The sequence below is a fragment of the Mchenga conophoros genome, linkage group LG2 (assembly GCF_057382185.1).
Source record: "Mchenga conophoros isolate Kocher_MC1m ecotype Shallow Benthic linkage group LG2, M_conophoros_male_GT1.1, whole genome shotgun sequence".
Classification (NCBI taxonomy): Eukaryota; Metazoa; Chordata; class Actinopteri; order Cichliformes; family Cichlidae; genus Mchenga; species Mchenga conophoros.
In genome coordinates, this window is record NC_140527.1 from 29,823,684 (window position 1) to 29,839,828 (window position 16,145).

Genomic DNA, 16,145 nt, shown 5'->3' on the forward strand with positions numbered 1-16,145 from the left:
CGCTTGCTTGTGTCCACAAGCACTACTCCGTAGGACGCACACTGCACTTTCACGTGGCAAAAACGTCTTACGTGATTGGTTTAATGTATACATTCTGGCATGTGATTGGTTAATGACAATGGCAACAAACCGCCATCTTTTTTCATGAGACGACTAGCAACGAGGCTACTTTACACCTTTACTAGCGTCGTGAAATTCTTTATCTAATGTAAAGAACAGGCAACACGTAGCATTACTTAGCATAATAACACAATGCATGGACATTTTCGGCGACTTCTAAACGTTGTTCAGAGTAGTTTGTAGTACCTTGGGCCGTCGTAGGTAAGACTTCAATAAGAAGGCATTTCATTGGATAACTGACTGACCGTGCGGGCAGTATTAACACACGCCATTAAACCTACCTTTAAAACGAGGAAGGAGCGGTGGTTTTTACATGTTTGTTTGGTTTAGTATCTCTCTCCCTGAGCAATGTGGATAAAAGTGCATGGCATTTTTGCAGCGATATATTCAAATAATAACCTTTAGTCACACTCCAGTACTTTTATTAGTATTATTTTTCATTAGTTATAGCCTTTATGAGCACCTCTGCTTGCCTCTCATCACCCGAGGAAAGGAGGTGAAATAAACTTTATGTCAACAGCACTGCAGTTACTATGTAAAATCACCCTTGTCATACTGTTCAAACATTGTGCCCGCTAATGATTTGTGCCTTAGTTGCATGTTATTGTGTTATTAGGCATAAAATAGCTAAGATGTGCAAACATGGAATTTCATAAAAACAAATTTGCAAGTTGTTTCCAATTTGAGCTTTAGAATTTACTGCATGTGAACGAGATATTGTATTCACTCGTCTAATGTGTGTTTTTGTCTGTTCTTATCGTTTGTGTTTTTATTTACAACTATTTTACTGCTCTCTTGGCAAGTTAACTGCCGAATAAGAGATCTTTATTCTCCCTGAGACTTTTACTTGGTTAAATAAAGCCTAAATGCTTCTATTTTTGGTGCTTCCCTTTTTGAAGTGAAGTGGAGATGGGTACGCTTTGACACAACACCCCTGCAATAAATTCCATCTTCTTGACAGTTCAAACATGGATCCCCTGCTGTGTGTCATTTTTGTCCTAGATCTTTGGAAACATGGACAAAGTGGAGCTTTTTGAGGTTGTTAAAGTGACAGAAGAGGTGGAGAGTGCCTACAGCCAAATGGAGGTGACATCCTTTAAAAAGAGGAAGAGCAAACCTCAAGATGACAGTGTGGAGAAACCTAAGAAGCCTAGGTAACATGAATAAAATGGTTTTCAACCCTTCTTTCATCACTGGCTGAGCTTCAAAGGCATTAAAAATGTCTTAAAAATGTCATGTTCTAATTGTAGACTTGGAATGTGTTGTCTGCCTTAGGTCTGCCTATCTGCTATACTACTTTGATGTTCACCAGATTATGCAACTCGGAGTCTCTAATATGCCACAGTCTGAGATCAACAAGCGTATCAGTGAGAGCTGGAAACGACTCAGCGTAGCTGAGAAAAGCTACTACCTGGAAAAAGCCAAGTTGGAGAAGGAGGGCATAGATACAGTAAGCTGCAGTCTCAACTTTTTTTTTTTTTAAATGTAAACAAACCAGCGTATCGGATTAGCTGAGAAGACCATATTATTTAAATCCATTAATCTGTAGATTAAACCTTCTTAAACACTTATGCTAGAATTCAAAACTGGCACTGGCAATATGAGTCTGTTACAAATAAATTAGAAAAATACTTAGTTCAATATATGGGAAAAAAGATTTAATTTACATTTAAGACCTTCCTCAATAGTGTTTGACTATCTTTCAAAATATGTATATATTCCTACATAGTGAACAATAGTGTCAGAACGTTGAAAAATGTCTGCAGCCTTCATAAACGCAGGTACATAACCTTACTTTTGCTATATGTGAACATGCAGTCATCCTTTGAAGTATACAAGTCATTTCCAAGGGACGACTTACTATGATCGTAGAATATGATTTTATAAATATAATAGGAGGGCCCCATCACTGCAGCCAATCACATCATGAAAAACAATCACTTTTTATAACTTCTAAACAGTGAGTGATGTTAACATTTTCAGTGAAGATCTGAGAATAAATCTAGCATGTCCACAGATATGCTAGATCTCTTTCTCTTACAAGGATAACAGCTTGTTAAGGCAGTCGTCAACTAATATTTATTAGTTGGCTGGAGTGCCACAAGAGGGCAGCAGCATCAATTCATATTTACCTGGAACATCAAAGTCCCAGGTAAATATGAATTGAATACCTAAACTTTAGCAAATAAATGCATTCCATTATCTTCTTCGTGGGTTCTCTCCGGGTACTCTGGCTTCCTCCCACCGTCCAAAGACATGCAGCTTGTGGGGATAGGTTAATTGAATAATCCAAATTGCCACTAGGTGTGAATGTGCGAGTGAATGTGAGCGTGAATGGTTGTCTGTCCTTGTGTGTTAGCCCTGCGACAGACTGGCGACCTGTCCAGGGTGTACCCTGCCTCTCGCCCTATGACAGCTGGGATAGGCTCCAGCGCCCCCTGCGACCCTGAAAAGGATAAGCGGAAGCCAATGGATGGATGGATGGATATCTTCTTTGAAATATCAGCTATGAATCAACAAAAGAAACCATGTAACCGTGTTTAGCTGGACGTGAAGAGTCAGAATTTGTTACTATGGTAACTGATTCAGATTTTAAATTACTCCTGTTTTCTGAACAAAACATCCAGATTTTCCCTCATCTGAGTTAAAAAGTTCAGTAAAAACTTAACAGTAAAAAGTATTTTTATTATAATAAATACTGTACTAGTAGACACTCTAGTAGTAAATTAATCATTATTCCACAAAGTCAACCTGTCTTTTTAAAAACATTGCCACTGGTAGACAGCTGATTAAAAAGCCCTTCCTCCAGTGAGATTCATTTATTTCCTTTATCATGAATTCTTTTGGCCATAAAAAAATGTCTCGATTGTGCTTTTTCCTCAGTCATCTGTTAGTCTCTCCAAAGATCTGCCAGGCTTCCGCAAAATCCTACCAAGAACCAGTTACTTTGTATTGTCCAAAGGCTGCTCTTCAAGTCTCCAGCCGGGAAGCTCTCAATCAGAGCTCAGCATTGAGTCTACGGAGAATCCACCTGAAAATGGCTTGCCCTCAGTCTCCCTTATTCAGGAACCCCGGTTGACACCTTTAGGGTTGGCTGGTAAGGTTGAACTCTCTGAACACCCCATTGTTGTTGATGAAATAACAGGGGAAACAGCAGTAGTGTCACCTGCCCTCCAAGGAATTCCACCCACCTCTTCCTCCTCCTCTGTCTCACCGAAAGCAACAGCTTCTGGAGACTCCAGTGTCTCACAGAGCTCTGGTGACTGTATGGCAAATCGGGTCATACGGAAAGGAAATGAGGCAAAAGCTGGCAGTAGTAGTTACAGTGCATCGATGGTGCAGCAAACACAGGGGGAAACCACACAGGTGGTGGCCATCATACCCACCCAGGTACAACCTAAATGTCCTCCATCTTCTGCCAGGTTGTAGACTGATATTCATTAACTTATATAATCACCTAATTTTAATAACAGCACATGTATTTTGCTTACTTCTTGCCTTACCCTAGAACCTACTGGAGCCCAAGTCTTTGGCAACTGTGAGCTCTGTGGGCCCGGTGGTGATGGTCCCTGTTAGAGCAAGCATAGAGCAAAGTGTCAAACCTTCATATAAAATGGTAAGCATGCATATTAGTCAAATAAAGAAAAATCTTGTATCTGGAAGAGTACACATTTAATTTTTAGGACTTGAAAGACCTGAAGTTACATATTTTCTTCTTCTCATCAGTCTGTGAAGACATACACTCGGAGAGGTCGAGGGAGGTGTCTGAATCCTGGCTGTTCATTTGTCTACGTTACCCGCCACAAGCCACCAACATGCCCCGAGTGTGGGAGCCACTTGGGTGGTAAATGGATACCCGCTGTAAGTGTTAATGAAACCTAAGAAAAAAATATTCACTGTTTACTTGTGATTCTAATCAGTTTTGGCTGCCATTTTCTTAATAGGCAAAAAAGTCACACGAGAAGCAAGCTGCTTCAAGGCAAAAAGCTAAAAAAAAAGCTAATAAAAGCTGTCAAACCACACAACCAACAACTCAGAAGGCAGGTGCTGCTGTCAGCAAAATAAATACTACTGGAGTCAACAAAGAAGGACAAGTTGTGAGGCGCGCCAGAAAGCAGCCTGTTCGTTCAGCTGGATTGCCACAAGAGGGCAGCAGCACCAAACAACCGGCTCAAACAAGGTGCGTGTCATTTCTGCAGATTATTACTGTCTGAGAGTTCACAAGGCCATTAAATCAGATATTAAGTGTGTTCGTTCTTTTAAAGAAGCAAGTTGATTACATCAGCGGTCCCCAACCTTTTTTGCGCCATGGACCGGTTTATGCCCGACAATATTTTCACGGGCCGGCCTTTAAGGTGTCGTGGAAAAATACAACAAAATAAAACTAGTACCGGTACCGAAAAAAGAAGACTTATTCATAACACATGTGAAAAGACGCAGGAAAACCGAGTTAACGATAAAAACTATAACAAAATAACGCTGAAAAACGATAAAAACCCTGAAAACCATACATTTCACACTGAGCCTCAACTCTCGCGGCCCGGTACCAAACGACTCACGGGCCGGTACCGGTCCGAGGCCCGGGGGTTGGGGACCGCTGGATTATGGCTTTTATGCTTTAGCTGCAGAAGGCATGCAGTATGAAAAGTACAATGCAAAAGTCTCAAGATTGCTTCTTGTAGTCTGTCATTTATATTTACATTTTTCTTCAATACTTTCTTTTAATGTTCAAAGTCATTTTGAGTATTAATTCTCAGGGCTTTCTGAAGGACTATCAACATTTTTCGTTAACTCATTTTAATCTCGTACTTGAATTTTTTTTAATATTTGTTAAGCCATGTAACAATAATATCAGAATAACTGAAGCATAAAAAGGCACTAAAATCAATGGCATGTACCTGTATTTGTAGATTTGTATCTGTATGCCCATATTTGTCATTTTCCTACCAAATGTCAAGAAATTTGAGGTGGCTCAATGCTTTTTCACAGCACTGTATGTGCATTAGTGGATTTGTTTATTTTTAAAAATGCACACTTATCTTGTTTTTTCTCTTTTAACTTACTGTACCTTCCTTAATAACAAGAACTGCCAAAAATGTGTGGAAAAAAGGGCCATTTTGAAAATGTGGATGAAGTTGAATTATACTCATTTCCTCTTTGTGCTGTTAAAACAGCTGCCTGCTGCCCTCTGTGTTTTGACACTAGACTGTATCTGACTTGACATACTTACTCTTTTATTTCTAGACAAGTGAAAGACAATCCTAAAAGTGCCTCAATCCAAGGCCAGGAAAAGAGCAGTACCACTGTGCAGAAGAGGCCTGTGAGGCCCATCCTTCCTGCCTGCTACAACACAGGTGAAATGAAACAGAGCCAGCAGTAATGTTTTGGTGCATGTGCTTAATTGGGCTCTTACAGCGTCAACATATGTGTTTGTGTTTTAGGTCGTGCTGTGTTTCAGATCATAACTGTTCCACCTGACAAAGAGAAATGTCAGTATTCACACAACAATAATTCACCGAATGGTAATGATCATTTGACTGTATTTCTAATTATTCTTCATTCTGTGCAATTTCCACATTTGTGGCTTCTGTCTGGTTTTATTACATGTCTGCTCTGTACTTGTTCTTGACACATGCAGACCAATTTTATCATGAAGTGTCTCGATGTGACTGTATTTTCTGAGGTTTTAGCTCTCAGTTGATCTGGTTCTTTTTTAACCACAGTGCCACCAGAGAGTTTCTCAGGTCTCAAACCCAGCACTTTAAAGCAGCTCGGCCATGCTGTCCCAACGACCACAGCTAACCAGGTTAACACATACATATGGTTACACACACAGAGAAAAACCTCACACAGAACTGCAAAACAGCAGAGTTAATTCTTCTTTCTAACTGTCTGCATGCATTTGCATAGGATTTTCCGGGCGCAGCTGACAGAGGCCAGCCCACGTCTTCTCTGACTGACAGGAGAGTGAATATCCTGTCAGTTGTGCCTTTCAAACAGCAAACAGTTTCCAGTTTTGTGAGTATCTTCTTTGCAGTTTATTTTGCTGTAATTGTGTACAAACCTGTACTTTTGTCCCTCTATATTGCTTGTTTGTTGATATTTAGGTAATTTACTTCTTTATTCTTTAAGGATTTGGGACTGTCCACAGCACGAGGCAGGGGTCGGTGTAAGAACCCATCTTGCGACTATATTTATAAGAACAGGCACAAACCTGCAGTGTGCCCGAAATGTGGCTGCGAGCTGACCCAGAAGAATGCCAAGGCAACAAAGGTACACAAAACCTTCCTTCCTCCAATTTTTCTCCAAAGTGCAGGTGCTGTAAGGTGCTGTTACAGCTGTAACACTTTCGTTTACTTGTCTTCACTATAATTATTGCAGAAACCTTTAGCAACTTCTGAACACAAATGTATTAAATGCTTTACTTTTACTTTAAAACCAACATTTTTGTATTTTTCAATACGGATCCATTTGTCTCCATTGATTTCTTAATTTCCCCTTTTCAGTCTGAGACTCTGCTGTGTCCATACAATCCCCTTAGTCCTGCCCAAAAAGACATCCAGCGTCAAAATACGGTGCAGCTGCTGCGCAGCTCTTTGCAGATTCCTGAGAATGAGGCTGAGCTTCAGGAAACATTAACCCTCATCCAGGAGCTCAACACTTTCCAGGTTGTCTTTGTTCAAGTGGCTGATCAGGAGCAGGAAAACAGCGCCGAGGCAGAGACCATGCTTCAGTCTAGGTGGCCTCAGTACTACGAGTCAGCAGCTACTCACTGTGGCCTGTGTAACTACCCTCTCTTCAAAGGTGATCAGAGGTAAGAAGATGCATGACAAGATTAGTTTTAATATCTTTAGTATTCTCCCACCTTGATTATTGTAGTTCACTTTTCACGTGTGTCTCCCAGTCCTCCATATCTAACCCCCAGTTACAGCAGGACAGCAGCAAGGCTGCTTACAAAAACTAGTCAGCAGTCACATATTACACCTATTCTCTGATTCCTTCACTGGCTTTCAGTGAATTTGAGAATCCACTTTAAAATTCTGACCTCTGCTTAAATAGCAGAGCTTCTGAAACCTCGTCACTGCAGCCGGCCTCTCCGATCCTTAAACCAGGGTTTTAAAAATAGAGGTGATTGTGCATTTGAGGTTGTTGCACCTAAACTGTGGATTAGCCTTCCACACTCATCAGGTCAACTTCACTGTTACTGGTTTTAACTGCTGAAAAGTCATTTTTATAGGTTAGCTTTCCCTTAATATTTTCCCCCTTGACTTTGACCGTAATTTGCAACTATTTGCTTGTATGTTGGAATGAGTGTCTGACCGTATATGGTTGATTTTGTTTCTGTGTGGTTATCATCACTCTGTGGCTTTTATTCAAACTGTTAAGCACTTTGTAACTCTGTGTTTTGAAAAATGCTAAAATTATTGTAATATCTGGTATCTTACATTATCTGTATCTGTACATTTTAGCACTGTTGCAGGACAGGAGAACTGCTGGCTGCTCACTGAAACTCTAATGCAGACAGTCTCTCTGCAGCTCAAGGTTTGTCTCAATGTTCAGTGTCTGGCCCTGCACAGCTTCACTGACCTTCATCCAGGTAAGCAGAGCCAATTGAAGGTATATTGCACATATAATTATGGGATTTGTTTGAATTAAATAAAGATTCTTCAGGAGACTGGCTACCTTTTGTCTGCAGAAGCTCTCAGTAGGCACAAGCTGGCACATATGTAGTAATGACCAGAAATTTACATTCAGTTATCATAGGCATGAATGCCATGGTAATTTTAATTATTTATTTGAACTGTTCTTTTTCAAAGAAGTATTGGTTCTGAATTTATTCTGGATTTTCTCTAATCCAGACAGGGTCAAAAACATACACAGACTCATCTAAATCTTTCAATAAGTGGTGCTGAGGTTCTACTGTGTTTTTTAACGTGATGAGGCCAAAGCCTATTAAATTCTCGCTGGTGATCCCAAACAACATCAAAACTGGTTTTGAAAGGATAAAACAAGCTGACATTAGACTTCTGGAATGGTCTTCCTAAAGCCCCAGCTTAAACGTTTTTAAAAATGAATGAACTAACCTTATGCTTAAAATGCATAAAACCTTTGACTCTATGTGGATTAGAGAAAATTTAAAATAAATTCAATCCTATGCACCAGTTCTTGTTTTCTAAAGTTGTTAAAGATGTATGCTTCACAATCATTACACCCTGAAAAACAGCTAAAAAATCAACAATACCCCAAAATACCACGACATTTATGCTGTATGTAAACTTCTGACAACATCTGTACATTTATAGGCCCATGCTCCCAATTTGACTTATCCAGTTTTTAGTACACTGTGCTTCTGTGATCCACTGGACAGAAAAGAAGTTGGCAAAGTCTTCAGTCGTGATGGAAATTCCAGTGTTACCAAAACAGCAATGCTATTATGAGTAACGGTGGTTCTGTGAGACCAAAACAGTAAAACTAAGAAGGGTGCTGCAATTCTGTTTGCTTAAAATGTTAGAAAAGACAGCAGTCCACTACTTTTAGCCTTGCTACTCATCAGTCGCTCCTTTTTCAAAAAAGAAATTGGTGCTTGTTCAAATGTTAACTCCATCAGTACCTGCCCTGGGATAGCTCTTCTTCAAAAAGTGCCCTTAAAGGTCAGCTTCTGCAGTAAAATGTTGCATTTACCAGTTGCAGTAATTATTTCACTGATTGGTTAAAAGCCTAGCATATAAGACTCCAGTGAATGCAAATCTATCAGTATTTTCAAAAACTGTTGTCATCGTCTTTCAACTCCATACTAACCTTTAATAATATAAGGACAGGTTAACGTTTCAACCTGCCTCAATATGGTCAAAGTATCAGATGGGGTTGTTGATGATGTTGATGACTTTTGGCTGACCATGGAGAAACAATATTTTCCTTGTGTATTCATACCAAAAGCATTGAGTGGATATAAACAGCTCTTACTGAGGAAGCTTTTTTATAAGGTGTGGTTTAGCCTGTAGCCATATTCTCTGGCGTCGAGTGGATGAACATTATTGCTAAGGATTGTCTTATTGCATTGGAGTCACACTGGGTTAAATATGTACACTTGGGTTTTAAGGGGTATTTATTATTTTCTTCTTTTTTTTGGGTTGTATGGAAGCCCCAAACGCAATTTCATTGTTCTTGACAATGACAATAAATAAATAAATACTAATACTAATAAATACTAAATGAATCTTTCTTTATTCTAACAGGTCTGTTCAACATTGGGAACAGACTGCTGGTGAGCATTGACCTCTTTCTGAAGATCAGGGCCAGCATCAAACTAGGCCAGTCACCCTATCAGGCAGCCAAGACTATAGTGGACCACGTCCCCAGTCATCCTGGTAAAATCCTCTATTACACTCAGCATTTATTGCTTCTACTTTGTAAGGGTCTACATTTTTAAAAATGGCTTTGACAGTCTGTTTTCTCCTTTGGTTTTGGCCCCCAGTCCATTCTCTTAATCCAGATGAATCATCTCAAATTCAAGAGCTTCTCCTGAGTGGCTACTGGGCCTTTGAGTGCCTCACCATCCGAGATTACAACGATATGATCTGTGGCATTTGCGGCGTTGCTCCAAAGATAGAAATTGCACAGAGACACACAAACAATGTCCTGGAGCTCAAGAATGTAGAAGTGAGAGTTTGGTGATAACAACTGTAATTAATGCCACATAACTTTTGTTTTGGCAATGGCTGCTTTGTTTAGATATGTGTTTGACTGTGTGCTCTTTTGTTGTGTCCTCTTGTGACCTTTCTGCAGTTTACCTGGCCTGAGTTTTCAGTGTCAGATGAGGTACATGTGGATGACTTCTGGCTGACCATGGAGAGTGAGGCTATTGAGCAAGCAGCTTTCCCCACAGACATCCCTATCACACGGGTAGATGCTTCCATAATTGCTCCCTTCATTCCACCTTTGATGAGGAGCCCCACTGTTATCAACACAGAGAAGGACAAGGTCTTGCCACACCCTGAGCAGTCCTCGGGTATGTTCTTCCTGTAAATTACTGCTGATTTTAATCTCCACATGCATAAATCATTTTTATTAAGGGGTGTCCGATGTTCCAGTGATTAAATTCTAGTGCAATAAGTACTATATTCAAGCAAATATAATGGAGATTTTTAAGGCTAAAAGAACATAAATGCGTAATAGTGTTTAAAAAAAAAACAGTTTTGTAGTAAACACTAGGGGTGCAACGATATTCGTATCGATATTGAACCGTTCGATACAGTGCTTTCGGTTCGGTACGCATATGTATCGAACAATACAATTTTTTTCAATTTTTTTTTTTTCAATTTTTTTTTTTTTTTTTTTTTGTGTCCCGTTTGGATCTATAGCCATCAGAATTGTTGTCTTGAGGCCAAGAAAGATGCCAAGAGGATTTATTTTAAGTGGATCATCATATTGGTCCATTTGATTGACCTTTATTATAATTATGAATTTATTTTATTTTCAGTTGCAAACGGGACAGACATGACTGTGGGATAGGACAGGGGGAAAGAATGAAAGAAAGAGGGGGAGAGAAAGAAAGAAAACCAAAGGGGAGAAAAAAAAAGAACAATACAAAATTTGTAATTTATTTTTATCAACTTTCCTTCTGACGATGCTGTCTGTGTTGAGCGCTCAGTGAATCTGCATTTGACTACTCCGCCTAGGCTCGAGAGTGCAGCCTAGGCGGAGTAGTCGAACGCAGATTCACTGAGCACTCAACACAGACAGGATGGTCAGAAGGAAGAGCGCAGGGCAAGCTAGCGAGACAGAAGTGGACCTCCCCACTCTCATTCAGATCTGGCGTTTGGAATTATTTTGGTTTTCATGTGACGTATGACCCTGAAGGTAAGCGAGTCATGGACTAAAGTAAAACAGTATGTTGGATGTGCCATGCAATGCTCAATTACATGGGTGGGAGCTAGTGTGTTAGCGCAGTTAGCTCGTTAACGTGTTGGCCGTCTAGCCCCTCTGTATAGGGTAGCTCGTAGAAGGAGATTTGCTGTGTTGTGGCGTTAAGGTTATTTCAACGAGATTAACCTGAAAGCACTAGTGGGAACACAACGAATATGACTGCACATTTACACCGACATCATCCTAGTGCAAAGACAAAAACAAGCATGCATGCTACAAACTTTAGCCGAGTCATTTAGACAGCTGTTAGCACAGGATTCTCCTTATGGAGACCTGATATGTTTAATATGCTGCTGAGAATATAGCCCAGAAGAAACGGATAGTATAGCTTTTATTTTGGAAAGAGACATTTCTCTGTAATAAACTCTCTTTTCCAAAGATGAGTGATTCCTCAATCAGATACAGGGCTCGCAATATCGCTAGCCCGACGTCCGGGGCTATCTCTCCCCTGCCTGTCGGGCTATTGTAGGAAGGAAAAATATATGTCAATGCTTTAGCATTCTTTCAGAAATGTAGCTGGATAATTATGTCATTGGGTGAGCCACTGTCAATATGTGACATATTGAAATCGTGTTTGAATTTGCGCTTGTTTTTTTGCTTTCACTTTGCAATCGCGCAAACTGTGTATAGAGAGCGACAGCACTGATCTGTGAGTGATGATAATTTGTGCACCAATTCCTCTGACATTGTCTTATTAATTGTTAGCTTACTATGCAAACATGACAAGTGAAATCTCCCGCAGCTTAAACATGTGAGAGGTTGATCGCGCAGAGAATCACTGAGCTTATGTGAGTGCGGCAGGATATATATTTCACTACGATGACCTGGATGATTGAGAACCTTCACAGACAGATATATATTTTAGTTCTGCTGAGCCAAATAAGACAGGTCAGGGTGAAGAAGTGACAGCCAAAGAAAAGCTTACCACAAAACGGAGAAGTTATGACAAATCAGACTATAAGGCAAAAAGAAAGTGCAGCTTTATGGTTTCATGGACAAAAGAATTTCTGTGGCTGCAATATGACGAGCTAAAAAACAACACGCACAAGGGTTAGGGTTAAATTTAAAAACTGTACTTTTGTGTTAAAATATATATTTATAATTTTAATAAATGACAAATTAAAAAGGCTTGAAAATTTTTTTGTATCGAAAAAATATCGAACCGTGACACCAAAGTATCGAACCGAACCGTGAATTTTGTGTATCGTTGCACCCCTAGTAAACACATCTCACATGACCATTCATGTGCACTGTATGTGCGTAAGATGCTGTAAACAGGAAACGGAGGATTAAAAACATACTAAAAGTGAGATCAAGGATTTCTTTACTCGAACTGCCGATAACATGGAAATGTTACAGAACCACAGGAGCGGCGGGAGAACATAGATTAGGGGATTGTTGCACCAATATGGTGATTTAGTAACGGGTATTAGATCGGTATCCACTGCTAGAAGAAGTCATTGCAATGAAAAAGCAAAACTATGAAATCTCACAGGTAGCCTAGCCATAATATTTGAGCTTAATATACCCTCACTGGCCACTTTATTAGATATACTGGTTCAACAGGTCATTAATACATGTGTAAACCAATCATCTGACAGCAACTCGATGCATTTAAGCATGTAGACGTGGCCAAGACAACCTGCTGAAGATCAAACACATCATTAGAATTATGATTTAAATGACTTTGACTGGGGCATTGTTGCCACGTGGGGTGGTAATTTGCAAACTGCTAATGTACTGGAATTTTCCTTAACAACAGCATCTCACAGAGATGGTTTACAGAGAATAATTTGAAGAAGAGGAAAAATCCATCATCATCATCAGCATCTTGCCGCACAGCAAGAAGGTGCTGTTCAATTCCACCATCAGGCTGGGGTCTTTCTGTGTGAAGTTTGCAGGTTCTCCCCGTGTTTGCGTGGGTTCCCTCCGGGTACTCCGGCTTCCTCCCACAGTCCAAAGACATGCAGTTAGTGGGGATAGGTTAATTGGTTAATCCAAATTGCCCATAGGTGTGAATGCAGGAGTGAATGTGAGCAGATGGGCCACTTTAGTAGGAGAGCACATGGTTTTCACGCCTGTTAGTTAACAACAGGAAACCAAGGCTACAATAAGACCACAGAAGACTGGTCTGAGGAGTCTGGACTTTTGCTGCCACGTTTAGATTTTAGGGTGAGAATCTGGCATAAACAACATGGAAGCATGGATCCATCCAGTGTACCCATCTTCTAATGTATAATACACCATGTCACAAAGCTCAAATCATCTTAAACATCTTTATTGAACATGACAGTGAGTTCACTGCACTCAAATGGCCTTAGCAGTAAAAAATCTCGTTGTGATAGAGCACCTCTGGGATGTGGTTGAACCGGAGAGTCACATCATTCATGTCAGTATGGACTAAAATCCCTGAGGAATGTTTCCAACACTTGGTTGTATCTGTCACCATTTGGACAATAAAGTGCAACCCAGTACTAGGAAAATGTATCTAATAATGTTACTAGTGACTTTAAGATGATGGAGTAGGGATGTAGCCATTTTTTAAGACAGCATTGTTCATCATGTGCTTCAGGAGATCCATCAGTTTTGGTACGCCTCATTCACGACAGTCAGCTGAGACTCGACAAGATTGAAGATCACACTGAGGACGAGTTGAGAAAAGTCCTGGACTGCTGTGGGGCAAACATCGCCCCAGGTTCCACTAAGGTACGTGTGTGTGTGTCACTTTTTTCCTACTAAATAACTGGAACTGGAACTAAATTTACTACTTATGAAGCAAAATCTTCAAAAATCTGTTTTCTTGATCATTAATTTGCTTTGTTAATTCGTTCATTTTCTCATATTTGTGTGAGAGTTTGTAATAATAAAACCCTGCTTTCTGTCTCCATTTGAATGAATTAGAATGAGCTGCTGGCCTCTCTGATCTCCTTATACGCAGTCGTTCATAGCGGCCTCTCCACTGCCACACAACCCCCTGCACACCTCACTGCTGGCAAGCTGTCCAAAGTCTGCCCCCACAAGGTAAAAACAGCAGCCAGATGTTATCCAGATGTGTCAAAACAAATGAATTAAATGGATCAACTTGTATCACATGCATCCATCTGCAAGTGTCATTTGGCGCAAACACACCAAAGTATTTTAAAGAAGTAACAAACAAAAGTGATTTTACACACTTTAAAAAGTATAATTGTTTTCTCTGTGATGCCTGTGCCCAGGTCATGTGCGCGTCTAAGTACTTGGTGAAAGGAGAGACGGCTCGTGACCATGTTGATCTGCTGCTGTCATCTCGCTACTGGCCTCCAGTCTATGTTTGTGACAGTGCTCGTCAGGTGGCCCTTTGCACTGACCTGCAGTACCCACAGCTGGCGAAACAAATGTGGGGCAGAAATCAAGGCTGCTTCTCTGACCCTTTTGAAAAACCAGTGGTGTGTGATTCCAGTGTTTAGTGTGATCGAAATAAGCTGTTATTATAGTAGTTTGCATTCAAAAGTTACGAGGTAAACACTCTGTGTGGTGCCTTCCTCAGACAAACTGTCCTTTGTCTTCTTTAGCTCGTGTCATGTCCGGAGCTCCAGGACCAGCTGTACAGTGCTGACCTGTCCTCCGGAGCAGAGAACCAGCAGGTCCACCCCATCACCAAGTCCTCTTCCTGCTGGCTGGTTCATCCTCCACAGGAAACCCAGAAGCCTGCTGCTCCAGAACATCATTCTATGGTCGTCTGCAAAGACCTCGAGCCCTATGTTAGCCTGGTAGCTGAGATAGAGATGGAGAAGGGCGAGGAAGATGACAAGAGTGCTCTGGATAAAGAACAGTCAGATACACTGAAGAGTGACTCCACAGAAAGTTCTTCTAGCGTTCCTTCTGTGAGCCGTGCGCTGAAACAACCTATTGTTTTCAACAACACTGCTTATTATTACCTGTACAACCGTCTGGTGGATTTTCTCACCAGCAGAGACATCGTGAGCCAGCAGATCAGTCAAGTTGTAAAGGCCTGCCAGCCTGGAGAGGTCGTGATCAGGGATTCTCTGTACCGACTGGGAGTGGCGCAGATAAAAACGGATGGCGAGGAAGATGAAGGAAGTGGGGTGGAGGGACAGGCACAGGAGGAAGTAATAGAGACGTTTGAGGTTGTTCTGGATGAATAAGCTAATTTGGCTTAGAAAGCGAGATATGTGAGCAAGTAGGCAGGGAGGTGGACTGAATGTATAATGGCTGCAAAAATTTAGAAACATGCAAGTTCTACTAGTGATTGTAGTGATTGTAGGGTTAACCCTGACAATAGTAGTATTTTTAAGATGGTGATCTTGTATCAAGTTGTTGAAACAGTTTTAGAGATGTTTAAGTGTGAGAACAAGTAGATCAGATTGATGGTAATGAAATGTCAAAGCTGTCCTTCTCAGTTGACTAAATGAATGTAACCTATGTATATATATGTTTTTTTAGCAACAGGAAATAAAGATTGAAAAAAGAACAGAACATATATGTAATGTATGTAAGTAACCTTGAGTCCTGCTCGTAAATGAGTGCTTTCCTCTGACTGAAAGAATGTAAGCAGGGTTTTATTCACTCAGCTACGACTTCAAACATGAAAGTAAATATTTAGCTTTGAATTATTTGGTATATTTATAACCCTTTGGCGTTCCTGCTTTACATTTTTACACTCTTACCTCTCAACTGCCACCCGCTGCCTTTTGGACTGATGTTTATTTTGGGAAGCGATTATAAAATGTTAATTGTAATATATGATAATGTGGTGATAGACCCTTGTTGGTAGTTTTTGCTTTAATTTGTGCCACACTGAATGAGTTGGGTTGACTCAAGTGAAGTAGCCAACCTTTAAAGAAACAGCTGCATAAAAGATATGTAATATATCTGTCTATGTGAAGTATTCGTGTTTTTTTTTTTTTTCATTTTTTCTGGTGTTGATAAAGATAACGTAGACTTTGCCTGGCAGTTAAAATGAACAATGGATGAACAGAATCTCTATGGAAGTATTGGGGCTGCAGAGTTGTTAGTAGGGACACCTGTTGATCAAGTGGCACCGAAGCAGCCGTGTATAGTGGTAATATGCAAAAGTAGTCTGTAAATTAAACTGCTTC

At 40.4% G+C, this 16,145-nt stretch overlaps 1 protein-coding gene across 3 annotated transcripts; it reads left to right on the forward strand.

Annotated features, from left to right (window-relative positions):
* Positions 1-156: 156 nt before the first annotated feature.
* On the forward strand, positions 157-16,145 carry hmgxb3 (HMG box domain containing 3). 3 transcript variants are annotated; one of them, XM_085293039.1, is made up of 21 exons: positions 157-321; positions 1,123-1,274; positions 1,396-1,570; positions 3,004-3,510; positions 3,629-3,736; positions 3,847-3,981; positions 4,065-4,300; positions 5,365-5,474; positions 5,562-5,642; positions 5,844-5,926; positions 6,031-6,138; positions 6,253-6,393; positions 6,627-6,934; positions 7,590-7,717; positions 9,357-9,488; positions 9,596-9,780; positions 9,907-10,129; positions 13,619-13,752; positions 13,948-14,067; positions 14,262-14,471; positions 14,598-16,145. In XM_085293039.1, the coding sequence occupies exons 2-21, from the start codon at positions 1,135-1,137 to the stop codon at positions 15,189-15,191; spliced, it is 3,858 nt and encodes a 1,285-aa protein (XP_085149165.1). In that variant the 5' UTR covers positions 157-321; positions 1,123-1,134; the 3' UTR covers positions 15,192-16,145. The 3 variants fall into 3 exon arrangements, with proteins under 3 accessions (XP_085149165.1, XP_085149164.1, XP_085149166.1); XM_085293038.1 differs by lacking the exon at positions 157-321 and adding an exon at positions 345-616; XM_085293040.1 differs by lacking the exon at positions 157-321 and adding an exon at positions 634-1,033.

Excerpts from the sequence above, each read along its gene's own strand:
- hmgxb3 (XM_085293038.1), top strand. The coding sequence starts at position 485 with ATGGCATTTTTGCAGCGATATATTCAAATAATAACCTTTAGTCACACT. Across the intron at positions 3,737-3,846 it reads TCAAACCTTCATATAAAATG|TCTGTGAAGACATACACTCG; the intron begins GTAAGCATGCAT and ends TCTTCTCATCAG. Across the intron at positions 9,489-9,595 it reads CCACGTCCCCAGTCATCCTG|TCCATTCTCTTAATCCAGAT; the intron begins GTAAAATCCTCT and ends TTTGGCCCCCAG.